The sequence below is a fragment of the Heterocephalus glaber genome, unplaced genomic scaffold (assembly GCF_053883595.1).
Source record: "Heterocephalus glaber isolate CG9 unplaced genomic scaffold, H.glaber_assembly_v1.0 deba00001067, whole genome shotgun sequence".
NCBI classification, from domain to species: Eukaryota; Metazoa; Chordata; class Mammalia; order Rodentia; family Bathyergidae; genus Heterocephalus; species Heterocephalus glaber.
This window is the reverse complement of record NW_028258187.1, coordinates 6483802-6496726: the sequence shown is the minus strand read 5'-3', so window position 1 is coordinate 6496726 and position 12925 is coordinate 6483802. Positions and strand designations below refer to the sequence as shown.

At 39.4% G+C, this 12925-nt stretch overlaps 1 protein-coding gene across 1 annotated transcript in view; it reads right to left on the bottom strand.

The window, feature by feature from the left end:
* Positions 1 to 12925, bottom strand: part of Ush2a (usherin) — a 692185-nt gene that overhangs the window by 139043 nt on the left and 540217 nt on the right. Inside the window, exons 52-54 of the mRNA XM_013066500.3 lie at positions 6620 to 6817; positions 5395 to 5549; positions 2956 to 3154 (exon numbers count right to left, since the gene is read on the bottom strand). Coding sequence (XP_012921954.2) covers positions 2956 to 3154; positions 5395 to 5549; positions 6620 to 6817 — 552 coding nt within the window. The remainder of the gene's footprint in view (positions 1 to 2955; positions 3155 to 5394; positions 5550 to 6619; positions 6818 to 12925) is intronic.

The window sequence follows — 12925 nt, the reverse complement described above, 5'->3', positions numbered from 1 at the left end:
TGGCGGGATCCTTTATTGACAAGCTGCCACGCGCTGTTTGCATTAGCGAACATGAGAAGATGATGGTTCCTTCTGCGAGCCCCCGCGAGGCCTCCGCTCAGTGAGATAGCAGAAACGCTTCGGTTTACTTAAAGCATTGATAACACCTCTAAATAATTAACCGAGGGCTTCCTGTCTTCAATTACTTAATGCTTTTTTTTAACATCTTGAGAGGATTATAAGCAATTTATGGATTTCACGTGATGAGTGCTTTCCCTGCTATTCCCACAAAGCATTTACGGGATCATGTTTCTGAAGTTCCGAGGTAATTAAAAATAAGCACGGAGACAATGGGGCTGAGGCAAGGTGCAGCGGCTCCCTCCTGCCATTTCCAAGGACCTCGATTGTTCAGGCTCCAGGAAGACTAGTGCTACAGCTTCATTAGTGCTCTGCTGCTCAGGGAATGCCAAGGTTTTGGAAATGAGGAGGAAATCCACACATTCATCCTAGGGGGTTCAGGCAGCCCTTTCATCAAACATTTGAGATGCAATGGGAAATAAATTTGATTATTTTAGCTCATTCCATGAACTCAATAAAACAGTCACTCACATCATAAATACTTTGGTACTGCATTTGGTCAGTCAGCTAACCGTGCAACTGAATTTTTGCTGGCAGATAAAATAGGTAACATTATACAGATCTCAGGTATTAGATTATTTAATGCTGGATGCTGCTCCTGTCCCATAGGAACTGCATATAGAAGGCTCTGTACTTGGTGAAGTTTTGCTGAATGACAGTCTATTTTCCTCACTCAACAAAGAAATCACTCTTTTTAGGGCCTTTTGGCCAAACAAAATATGATCTAAGTATATTTAAAACAGAGCAGAGGGATAGATCAAATGACTTCTAAAAGAATTTTCCATTTTTTAATTTGTAAAAATTAAAATTGTGGGCATAGACCTTAAAATATTTATCATAATAAAAGAAGATATCTGGCATCAGGGCATGTTAATATTTGAAGTCCTCCATGATGTGAAAATATTGATTGAAAATGACAAATGAAGAACTGGAAGAGGGAAGGAATTTAAAGAAAAATCTTTGCAGTTATTTAATGATTAATGAGGCCATCAAGGCTGGTGGTTCCAACATTACAGTTGAATTTGGTCTGTTGATGTACAAATGCTGGTTTCTAAAAAAGTGCAAACTAAAATCACTAGCAACAATTGAAAACTAATGCTGGTTAAATACATCTCATAAGGAGAAATTTCATTAGCCATGGATCTTGGTTTATTGTGAATTATTTACTGGTACAAAGTTTTACTGTGCATTACCTTCTCTTTTTAATATCTAGTTAGCATCCCCTGTGTACTCTGAGTCCTTTTTGTGATTTCTGCCCCAGTCCAGTACAAAGTCTTTTTGTTGCTCCCATGGCACTGTATTTGCAGTTCCCGTTTAGCATGTTGTTCTCTCTCTGAGAGCATCTCAGGAGCAGCAGCTTTATCTCAGAGCACGTCACCGCTGTCTAGGACTCAGCAAGTGGGAGACTTGGTTTTGGTTATAAAATGGAATTCGGTTTCCTAAGAGGGGGAGGAGTGGCATCGGAGACACACTGAGTGGGCCAGTTCCTTCTTCATCTTTCAGAGGTGACTGATAAAATGCCCCTCACTTGGGAGGAGGGGACGAGAATCAAAGGAGCCAAAATGCCAATGGGTCTTTAAAATGAAAACCCGATGCAAAGGGAAGGGTGTAACATACAGAACAACACTATTCCAATCACTTGTTATGATTTTCATTTCAAGTGAAACAAGATACAGGAACCAGGGTGATCATTTGAAATCCCAATGAGGGATTTCCTCCTACCCATGATCACGGGGTTAGCTGAGGATCTGGAGATGAGAAAAGCAACGTTCCAAGATAAAAATATGTATTCGGCATCTAAACTTTGACAACTAATTGGGACAACCCCACGGACCCAAGTAGGCCCTGAATTACTTAACCTCTCAAAGTACTCTTTCCTACAAAGCGGAGGTGGTAAGGCTCCCTATCCTGCAGTTTTGTGAAGACAGCCAACTTAGAGCATGGCGAGGGCTCAGGTAGTCTTTGGCATGTGTGAAATTCATTTATTCCCCAGTCATTTATTTAGCTGCTATTGCTGAGTTAAAGATTATTCTCAGAATCACTGGCACAGGATGGAACAAGCTGCGTCAGGTCCTTGCTCCCTTGGTGCTACATTTGAGGGGTCAGAGGAAACCCAAGCCCTATAATTATAGGCAGTGAGGGGTCTGCAATTCAAACCGAACAAAGCAATGTCTTAGTATTTGAAGAGAAGCTGCTGCTGGCTAAGCCAGAAAATACATCTTTTCTCCTCCAAAGTAACATCCAAGCTAGTGGATGTTAATTATTATAGTCACTACGAACAATTATCTAACATGATATTATTGTGCTGTAGTATTATAACATTATTAAAGTTAATTATAATAAACAATGCTATAATACAAAATAAAAATAATACAGTTACTTTAATTGACATTAATAATAATAAGAGTCACAACCAGTCAATTGTCAACTAGCTGTGTGCCTGAATTACCCACTCAGTGGACGAATGTCAGCATCTAGCTGATTTTTCCTGCCTTCCCACACATTCTTGGCTGTCGTAGCCCCATTATGTAGGAGGATATCCTTGGGGAATGAAATGCACCTTACTGTTTGTTTGAAAAAAAAAGTTAATACCGATGCAAAAACCCTACTCATCATGCATATCAAAGCCAAATATAAATTATTTCTGAAGTTATCTGCTGTTGTGGCTTATTGCTGCCAGTGTGGGCTCCTCTATTAGCATGGATAAGTGGGCCCTGACCATATGTCAAGAGCACACGTCCTTTGGAAGTGACCTCATCTATCAAACACACACCCCTGGGACACCCTGCCCCTCCCCACAATGACAGGCTCCTCCAGTAGCTTTTCTGCTTCTTTCACCTGTGACCGTATGCTGCCTCCTGTGAGTGGTGTCCATGTAGATGACACCTCTGCCCTCCTGCCAGAGCCGGTACTCTTTAATGACGCCATTTGGTTTCCCTGGGACGCTCCAGCTGAGATGCAGAGCTTCTGCACTGAGGGCTGTGACACTGGGTGGCTCCACGCTCTCCGGGACTCCTTGGGTAGTAGCTACGACTACCTAGAAGCATAGGAATTAAACAGCAATTTACAGTAACAGGACACGGGGTACCCTGATCAATGGGAATGTCACTTTTGTTTTAAAATGTTGCTGCCTGGCCTGGCATATCATTAGCACAGGCTTGGAGAAGCAGCCCCCCTTTTTTATTCTTTTCCTCCTATCCTATTTAAACAATGAAATCTGACCTTGAATACACTGCGTAAGTCTCCCACTACCATTCATCACTACAGGTTAAACACAATTCTGACGGTGGAGTGCAGTCCTCAGTTTAAACAAGGAGAATCTGGCCGGCAGACTGTCTTCCCAGAGAACTCTTGGCAACTCTCTTCCATATGGCCCATCAGTGTCTTTGCATTTTAACAGCCTGATTTTGCACATTTTAAGCACCCGTAAATATGGAGCAAAACCTACATCCCAACTTGCTTGCATATAATATGCTTCGAGCAGTATAAATGGGCAGGCCTTTGTGCCATGCTGTGATGACACTAGGGATGATTTTATAGTGTCTGCACCAAGAAAAAGAAGCAAATGAGAAGGAAAAAAATGAACGATCACCTAGATATGGAGTCAATAACGTCAACAGGTAGTTTTGGACAAACATCGGTTGCATTTTCTTTTTAACCAATTGTTTTGGCACCTGGTAGATTTGAGCTGGATCTGAGTAGAAAGCATAGAATGACTCCAGGATCATTCGGCCCGCCGCTTTTGAGTCAGCTGCTGTCTGGCTCCGTGTGCTCAAAGAGGCTCTGGGCATCTGCTGGACAAACCTGCGCCTGTCCCCTGGGGCTGCGCTCTTTGGGGTCTCATTTGGTTCCTTCCACTCTGGGAAGACACTGCACTCCTAAAGTTTAAAGATGAAAGACCCAGAGCTGTTGAATGTATGTGTGTTTCCTCGCAGGGTGCTTCTGTGAAGTGCTCTGTCTTTATTTTCCTTCTAAGTTTTTGTTTCTTCCCTGTCTTTTGTGTGGGAGCTTCTTTCTTCTTCATTTTGTGGTATTCCCCAATGCTCATATGGGATACTGTTTTTGTCTCCCTCTAGAGTTTCTTTTGATGACCACATTTAAACTCATTGCTTTAATTTCCTGTATAGATCTTTCCAGCAAATTCCAGTTACCTAATCCAGCATCAGATTAGACATTTTCATGTAAAATAATAACTTCTTATGCTACCCTGCTATTGGCACCTTCTCTTTAAGTATTTTTACTTTAAAAATTTAATTTTATTTACTTTTAACATTTACTTTTTTAAAATGTTGCTCACAGAATGATACAATATCCACCAATTGCTCAAGCCAGCTGTCTTGAAAATATCCCTGCGACCTTCCTGTTGTTCCTCTACAGAGTTGATATCAAGTCCTGCAGATTTTCCCTGGCTCTCTGCTGTGTCTTCTGATGTTTTCCTTTCTGGCCCCTGGTTCCGAAGTTCATGTCTTCATTATTTCTTGCTAAGGCTGCTACTGAAGCCTTACAAGCAGTTATTTTCTATGCTAAGCTCTTTTGTTCTTTTCTGTCTTTCAAGAGCAGGCATTTTTTGCAGATACAATACTTACATATAAATTATTTTCACCTGAAGAATGGTTTGAAAATGATTCCGGATTTATAGGATATCACTGTTCTATTGTTTTCTCTTGCTATAATAGAACACTGCGGGTATCTTACAAAGAAAAGAGGTTTATGTTTCTGGCTCACGGTTCTGGAAGCCAGGAAGTCCAACACCTGTAGCTGCACCCAGTGAGGGTCTTGTGCTATTTCAGCTCTTAGTGGAAATAGAAGCACAGACAATGAAAGAAAAAAGACCCGGAGGTGGGTCTTTAGCAACCTGCTCTTGTGGGAACTGATGTAATTCCATGACAGCAAGAGCTCGCCCCTCTGAGAGACCAGCAATTCACCTCTCCCTGAAGGCAGACTGTGGTCCTCCTGAAGGTCCTCTCCACCTCTCAACACTCACATTGAGACCCAGCCTCGGTATGCATTCAGCAAAGAAGAAATCATACCCAACCGTAGCAACCACAAAAATAATTGCTTAGAGAAGAGTATGAAAGAGAAGATACTGATTCAGTATCTTTTTTGTTTTTAATTAATAACATGTTGATATTTGGACAAATCTACCTTTTAGTGATCTCTTCATGCAGATGTTAAGTATTAGCACTCAGTTAAGTGAACAATGAACATCCCGCTCAACACCACCGTGAAGGGGACATTGCCCTCTCTGTCACTGGAAAAATCCCTCCGAGTCCTTACCTCACGGCTGGCAGTACAGCCCGCCACAGTGCAAGCTTGGAGCTGGTAGGAATACTCCTGGGATGGGTGGATTCCCTCTGTATCCCAGAAGCTCAAGGAAGTTCCCCGAAATCGTTCAATTCCATTCCGGAGAAGAATATAGTACGTAATAGGACCTAAAAGATACAGAGAAGTGGCTGTAGTTGAATATTGTATAATTTTAACTATTTGCAAAGAACTTACATGTCTCAGTGTCCCTAAGAAATGAAATACAGTAGCAATATTTAATTTTAATTTGTTACCATATTGCTATGCACAACTAGGTCTTAATTGTACTGTCATAGAGGAAATGGATCCTTGGCATAATCAAGTCATTTATATTTATTTTCCTTCAGTATCAAAAAAAATTATTTTCAATATTAAAACTATTTCGACTTCCCTGAACATGCTCTGCTTATTTGAAAGCAGCTCAGATATATTTTAGGATTGAAGGAACTTTTAAAAAATTATTTTAGCTAATGAGTACATCGTGCAGTACACGAGGATGACGTTCCTTGTGGGAAGTTGGTACGTGCTCATAACACATCTTAATCTCTTTTTCCATCCCTTTCCTTTCTGCCTCCCCACTCCACTCATCTCTTGGTCTCCTCTCCCCACTTCCCCACTTTGGTGCATGTGTGCAATACACACTGTTTGCGTTCCTGGCGTGGAGTTGGTCCATGTACCTACCACATCCCAGCTCCTCTTTTCCTTCTCTATCTCTTCACTCCCTCCCCCTCTCTCCATCTCCACATCTCTTCCCTGCTGAGAAAGACCTATCTCCTTGCTTCCTATTATCTTTTTTTTTTTTTTTTTTTTGGTACCGGGGATTGAATTATGGACCTTGTGCCTGCGAGGCAGGCGGAGGAACCACTGAGCTAAATCCCTGGCCCCGTATTATCTATTTTTTTTTATTTGGCTTTTTATTTTTAAATAAATAAATAAATAAATAAATAAATAAATAAATAAATAAACAAACATGGGTTTCTCATGTAAGAGAAGTCATGTGATATTTAACTTTGTGTATTATTTATTTAGGCTAAAATTTCACGAGGGCCATGCCAGAAGGTGAAAGCTTAGATGGCACAGAAATATGTACTTTCTAGTGGTTAAGGCATGCCAAGGAAGTATAGATCACACTCATTTCAATATTCTTTTGGGTTCTTGAGGAGATTGAGCTGTTTCTACTTTAAAAGTAGCTTAATACCATTGGGCTGTATAGGTTTCCTCCAGTGTAAGACAACTGTATCTTCAGGGTCGCCCACTGTGGTCCACCGGGGGGGACGCACACTCTCAGGAACATCTTCCTTCGTGCTGGCTCTAACAGGATGGCTGAGCCCTGGCCCATAGCTGTTCCGTGCAGAAATCCTATATTCATACATGGTGTAGGGCTCGAGGTTCACATCTGGAAAGACAGAACACAGGTTGTCATGTCCCCGTGTTTTTATTTTTACCATCATATTAAAAATGGATACCCAAACCTTTAAACGTATAAAAAAAAATGCTCTCATCTCTTTGTGTATCAAGTTCTAATATCTTTATTTTTAAAATAAAATATATTTTAAATGTTTATTAGACGCAGAGGTATGGAATTTCACAGAATAGAATTCATCATTTCTGAATAGAGAAATATGGAAACATTAAAGAAATGATTAAAAAGTAAAAGCACTAGACCAATGTATAATTAGATGTTTCACAAGCTAGTGTACTCCTTCTGTTTGAAACAGGTTTGCCAACATTATTTTTTAGTTTTATTATTATAAATTTTACCAAGTATTATTTTCTATTACTTTGTTAGACTATTAAATGAATTATAATGCAGGACTCAAAACTGACCTTCTCATAGTACCATGTTAATGAGTAACAATGGATGCTCTCAATCCACAGCATAATTCCTGTCTTCTCCTGCCAAAACCCAAACCAATAATGATCATTTTGTTTAAAATGATAGAGCCATCCCTGCCGAGATTTTGGACTGGACAAAGTTTTATTAGAAAATGCTCCTGTGAGTCCATGGTATCTTCAAAGCCTTGGCTTCAGGTTAAGTTTCATTAATCTAGGAAGTAGAAATACTCCAACTTTGCAGGAAAATTTGTATCTTAAAAATTAATCACCTAAATTTATTCACCACTTATTTAATCCTGTAAAGCTGGGACATTTCTTTGTTTCTTGCAGTGACTCTTCCACAGGCTAAGGACCAGCAGAGGAGGCCCTGCCTATTTTATAGGATTACTAGGAAAATAAAAATATAGGATTAATATGAAAATAAAATATAGTAAGTTATGTGGCAGAACTTCATAAAATGCAAATTTCCCTATAAATGTAAAGGATTATTGTTATGGTTTAGCAATATCTTGAATTTCCTCCAAGCCCCATGTATTAAAGTCATAGCTCCCAGCCTGTGGTATAACTGGGAAGCAGTGGAAACTTTGAAAGGCAGTAGGCTGAGGGAGGAAATGAGGCCATTGGGCGCATGGTCTTGGGGCGGATCTTGGGGTGCTGGTCTCTTCCTCTTTCCTTTGCTTCCTATTTACCATGAGATGCAGCTTCCTGTGCACAGGTTCTGTCAAGATGAACTGCTTCACAAAAGGCTCAAAAGCAATGCACCCACTCACCATGGCCTGAGACCTCCAACATAAACCTTTCCTTCTTACAAGCTGATATATCACAGGTATTTGTTATAGTAACAAAGCTGTCGAATTTAATCACATCCTGTCTCTATTTTCTCTGGTAATAGGATAGCTACACCACTTGTCTTTAGTGATCATCAGCAGATCCTCAAATGTCCCTTCCATCCTGTCTCCCTAACTTCTAGTTAGAAGCTATATTTACCCTTTTTTTTCTTTGAAGCTAGGTATGGTCAAAGGATTTGGATCTCATCATCTGAAGGAGTATGAATGAGAAACCGGAAGCTTTTAAATCTCCTTTAAAGGGGAATACTCTGCCTTCTTTTGCCAGGAATCTCCTGAAGAAGAACTGGAGCTGGGATGCTATAGGAATCCAGGCCAAAGCATGTGGATGGAGCTACCACCTGTAGCATAGTGAGCCACAAGAGGGGAAAGACTCTGTGACCATGTGGTAGCAAGCTGTCCAGACCACCCACCCACCCACACACAAATGCTCACTATATTTTACACCTCCTTGCTATAGCACGTTAAACTTCCCCGTGCTAATAACTACTATTCTGCACCTTCAAGCCCACATTGCCATTTCTAATTCCAGTTGCTGCAGCCCTCTGAGGGGCTTTCTATATTCTTTATCCTACAGTTTTGGGTCTCCTTTTTTTTCCTCTCTCATCTCTTCTTGTTTCTTTATTCTTCTGTGAGCACTAGTCTTTTAAAGATGCTCATGTAAACAGTCCTTTTGCTTTACATAGAATCATCTGTTGAAGTTTTGCCTTTCCTCAGCAATCTTTCTTATTTTCAAAGCTCCAGTTTTTCAAGAATTGCCATCTCCTACCTCCATTCTCTACATAGCCTTTTTTAAAACTACCTGTATGGATCATTCTGTATGGGGCTCATCTTCTAATAACAGAGGTATTTGAAGGTTTGGGAGACAGGTTTATTTGTGCCCCCCCATTAAATTTATTGGTACATTTTAGGTAAAAATACATTTACATTCATCATTGGGATCTTGTACCATTACATGAGTCTCTTGGTTCTTATTTTTTTCCCCTTTCCCTGCCCTCCCTTCACCCCCTCCACCCTTCCCTATTTGCAAAGATTTTGTTTCCATTTTCTCATATTTTTTTCTTTTCCATTCTTTCCTTTCCCCTACCCCTCCCACTTGCCCTGCTCCTTTAGACCTTTACATCCTATTACACAATATCAATTATACACTTTTTAAATTACAATATCAAGATCTAGGAGACATTACCACAGATTTTACAGAATTTAAAAGGAATAGAAAGCATATTTCAAAAATCTGTTTTGAAATAAATTTGACATCTTCTAGGAAGTACCTTGGAAGACAAATTAATGAAACTAACTCTGGAGGAAATATAAAATTTGAACAGCACCTATTAAAGAAAGTATATTCCTAGCTTGAAAACATACCTATATGACAACAACAGGCTCGTATACATTTTAACTGATGAATTATATCAAACAATTAAAGCAGAAAAAAGGAACACTTCTTCCCTCATTTTAGGAAATCAACATTGTGCTAATCCTAAAACTGGATAAAGATAATAGAAGAAAAAAGTATGAACATACATAGAAATTTGTTAGAAACTATTAGAAGTCAGATCTGGCAGGATGTAGAAAGTGGTTTTATTATAGGGATGGCAGTGTTGGTTCAGCATTGGAAGAACCACCCCCAAAAGTCATCATTTTAACAGAGGAAAGGAAAAAGCCATATGATCCTGTCACTAGTTGCAGAGAAAGTATTGGACTAAATTCTACAGCTGTTCATGGTAAAAGCTATCAGGAGACTAGAAGTAGAACAGAACCTTCTCAACAGATTAAAGACATGTACTCCATACTTCCAGCGAGAACGCCTGATATGAATGGAGAAGATATAATGCTTTCTCCTTAAAGTGGGGAACAAGGGCAGATATGCTTACTCTTCATCTGTCCATTAAACTTTGAAACATAGGCCCAAACCAAAATAATCTGGAAATAAAATGACACAATTAGGATAGGATTGGCAAGGTAGGAGCAAAATCTTTATATGTAGATGAAATGATCATCTATAGAGAAAATACTAAGAAATCTCTAGGAGACCCCAGAACTTGTATTTGAATTTAGCAGGATTAGAAAACACAAGGTATATATAAAAATTCAGGTCTGTGTATAGTTGCTATGACTGAAGAATTGGATATTGAAATTTAAAAGTTATGTAGGAGTACAAAGGACCTAGAAAAGTAAAAAGAAAAAGAAAAAAAAAACAGTGTTGGAAGACATTTAGTACCAAATTTTAAGACTTCTTCTAAAGCTACAGTAATCAAGGCAGTGTTGGTGTAAGGAAAGACATATAGATCATTGGAAGAAAACAGAGAATCTAGAAATAGAACCACACACACATGGTCCACTGCGTTTTGAAAGATTATTTAACATTAACATTTTATAGAATATAAACTCAATTCAAGAGCTGAGGAAAAGATAGTGTTTTCAGCAAATGGCATTAGAACACCTGGTATCCATATATAAAAAATTAACCTCAGCCCTTTATTTCCATATATAAAAATAACTTGAAAGGATCTATGAACCTAAATATGAAAGCCTAAAAGTATAAAACTTTAAGAAGGAATTGTAAGGGAAAATGTTTATGAATTTAGGGTAGGCAAGAACTTCCTAGGATACAAAAAACATGATGTATAAAAGAAAAAAATTGATAAATAAGATTCCATCAAAATTTAGAACTTTAAATGACATTGTTAAAATGAAAAGTAGTCCTTAAACAGACCCTATTTACAATGTTTATAAGCTATGACCAGAATACATAAAGAACTCTTACAGCTTATTAATAGACAACTCAATTAAAAAGTAGACACAAGAAGATGATAAATGGCCAGTACAGCACAAGGAAAGGTGTGCAACACTAGAATCAGAAAAATACTAATCATGAACAATAACAAGATTGAATCATGTACTCATTAGGGAGATGAAGTTAAAAGTTTTAAAAGCCTTATCATGACTTTTTCTTTTTGTTGGATTCTCCCCATTTGCATTTAATTTGTCATGCCCAATGGATTCATTCTGCTGGGCTTCCTGGGGTTGTGATCCTCATTGCCTTTTCCTAGGATATTGTCTAAAAGTTTTTGGAGTGCTGGTTTGGTATTCATGAAGTTCCTGAGGTGCTCTTTGTCATGAAAGTATCTTATTTCTCCATTAATTTTGAAAGATACTTTTGCAGGGTACATCAATCTGAGTTGGAGGCTGTTTTTCCTTAGGACTTGAAATACATCACTCCAAGGTCTTCTTGCCTTGAGCATTTGCATTGAGAAGTCTGCTGTGATTCTGATGGTCTTTCCTTTGTATGTGATTTGTTTCTTTTCTCTAAGTTCTTGCAGAATTTTGTTCTTCTATTGGGTTTCTGGAATCCTAACTATTATATGCCTATGTGTAGAGTTTTTTTGATCAAGGCTAGTTGGAGTCCTATATGCCTCACTTATCTGTATGTCAAGCTCTTTTCTTCTGCTTGGGAAGTTTTCTGCCATCACTTCTGTGAACAGCTCTTTTATGCCATCTGCACTCTCTCCTGTTTCTTCATTGATTCCAATCAGTCTTATTTTATTCTTCTTTGCATCCTCTAGCAGCTGCTGGATTGATTTCTCATGTTCCCTTACAATTTTGAAGCAGTTTTTCTTTTCCTGTTCACTAATTGCAATCTTATCTTCTATAGCTGAAATTCTGTCCTCACATTGGTTCATTCTGCTGCGTAGACTTTCGATGGGAGTTTTTAATCTCCTGGAAATCTGTTTACATCTGTTTCATGGATTCCATTTGTTTCCTATGTTGGGATTCCATCATGTTCCTCAGATCCTCTATTTTTTTTTTATCTGTGTACTCTCTAGATTTATTAATCATTTCTTGCACTATGGGCACAATCTTTGCTGTTACCTGAGAAATTATTTCTGATTTCATTTTTTCAAGATCCTCTTTTGTTGCCAGTTCAGGGAGTCCAGGTGGTTGAGTATCAGATTGTTCCATCTCATTTCCCTTTGGGCTTGCTGTAGGTGATCTGGAAGTCTGGTTTTGAGGCTTGTTTACTTGTCTTCTCATTTCCACATGGGGAGTAGGGGGGTTGTGCTTCTGCTGCCTGCTTGGCTCACTTTCTCTGCCCTAGGAGCCTCAAATGGCAGCAGGGGAGCCTCTTCCTTGGCCCTCGGGACAGGTTTAAATAATACTTATTTGTTATTTCTTGAATGTTCCATATATACAGTATTTGTCTTACCTCAACCATAGCTTTAATAGCTGACAGCCTATTCCTTCAAAAATGTACATACACTTGTATCCTTCCATTGTTTAGAAAATTTTCTAGTCCATTCATTGCTGCATGAAGACCAACTGCTTAGTGTGGCCTTAACGTCTGGTGTGATCTGACCTGAACCACAATCTCTGGCTGCTGTTCCCCAGCTTTCTCCCTCCCGTACTCTGCTCCCCACAGAGGTGCTCAGTGCTCCCTGCGCTTTGCAAATGCTCCCTGCCTCATCCACTTTCTCTCTGCCTCTTAGGCCCTACCCTGTCCTTTAGCTCTCCCTCAGCCTAATGTCTTTCCCAAAGTCCTTCTTTCTGCACCAGGTGTAGCTCCCGAACTTTTCAAAAGCATCAGAGGACGATGCTGGCTTCTCCCAGTGCCTATGCATACCCCATTTGCCACACTATGGAACAGTTCTGTAGGTACTCCCAGTCACCATGGGACTTCCTCAGACAGGCTTCGAGTCATCCATGGCAATGCTTCCTCACACTGCTGGTCCTACTGTAGTGACTGGCTATTAGTAGGTATTTAACTTTTTGTTCTGGTCGTCAAACCCAGCACCTTCCATACACTAGGCAAATTCTGTACCATT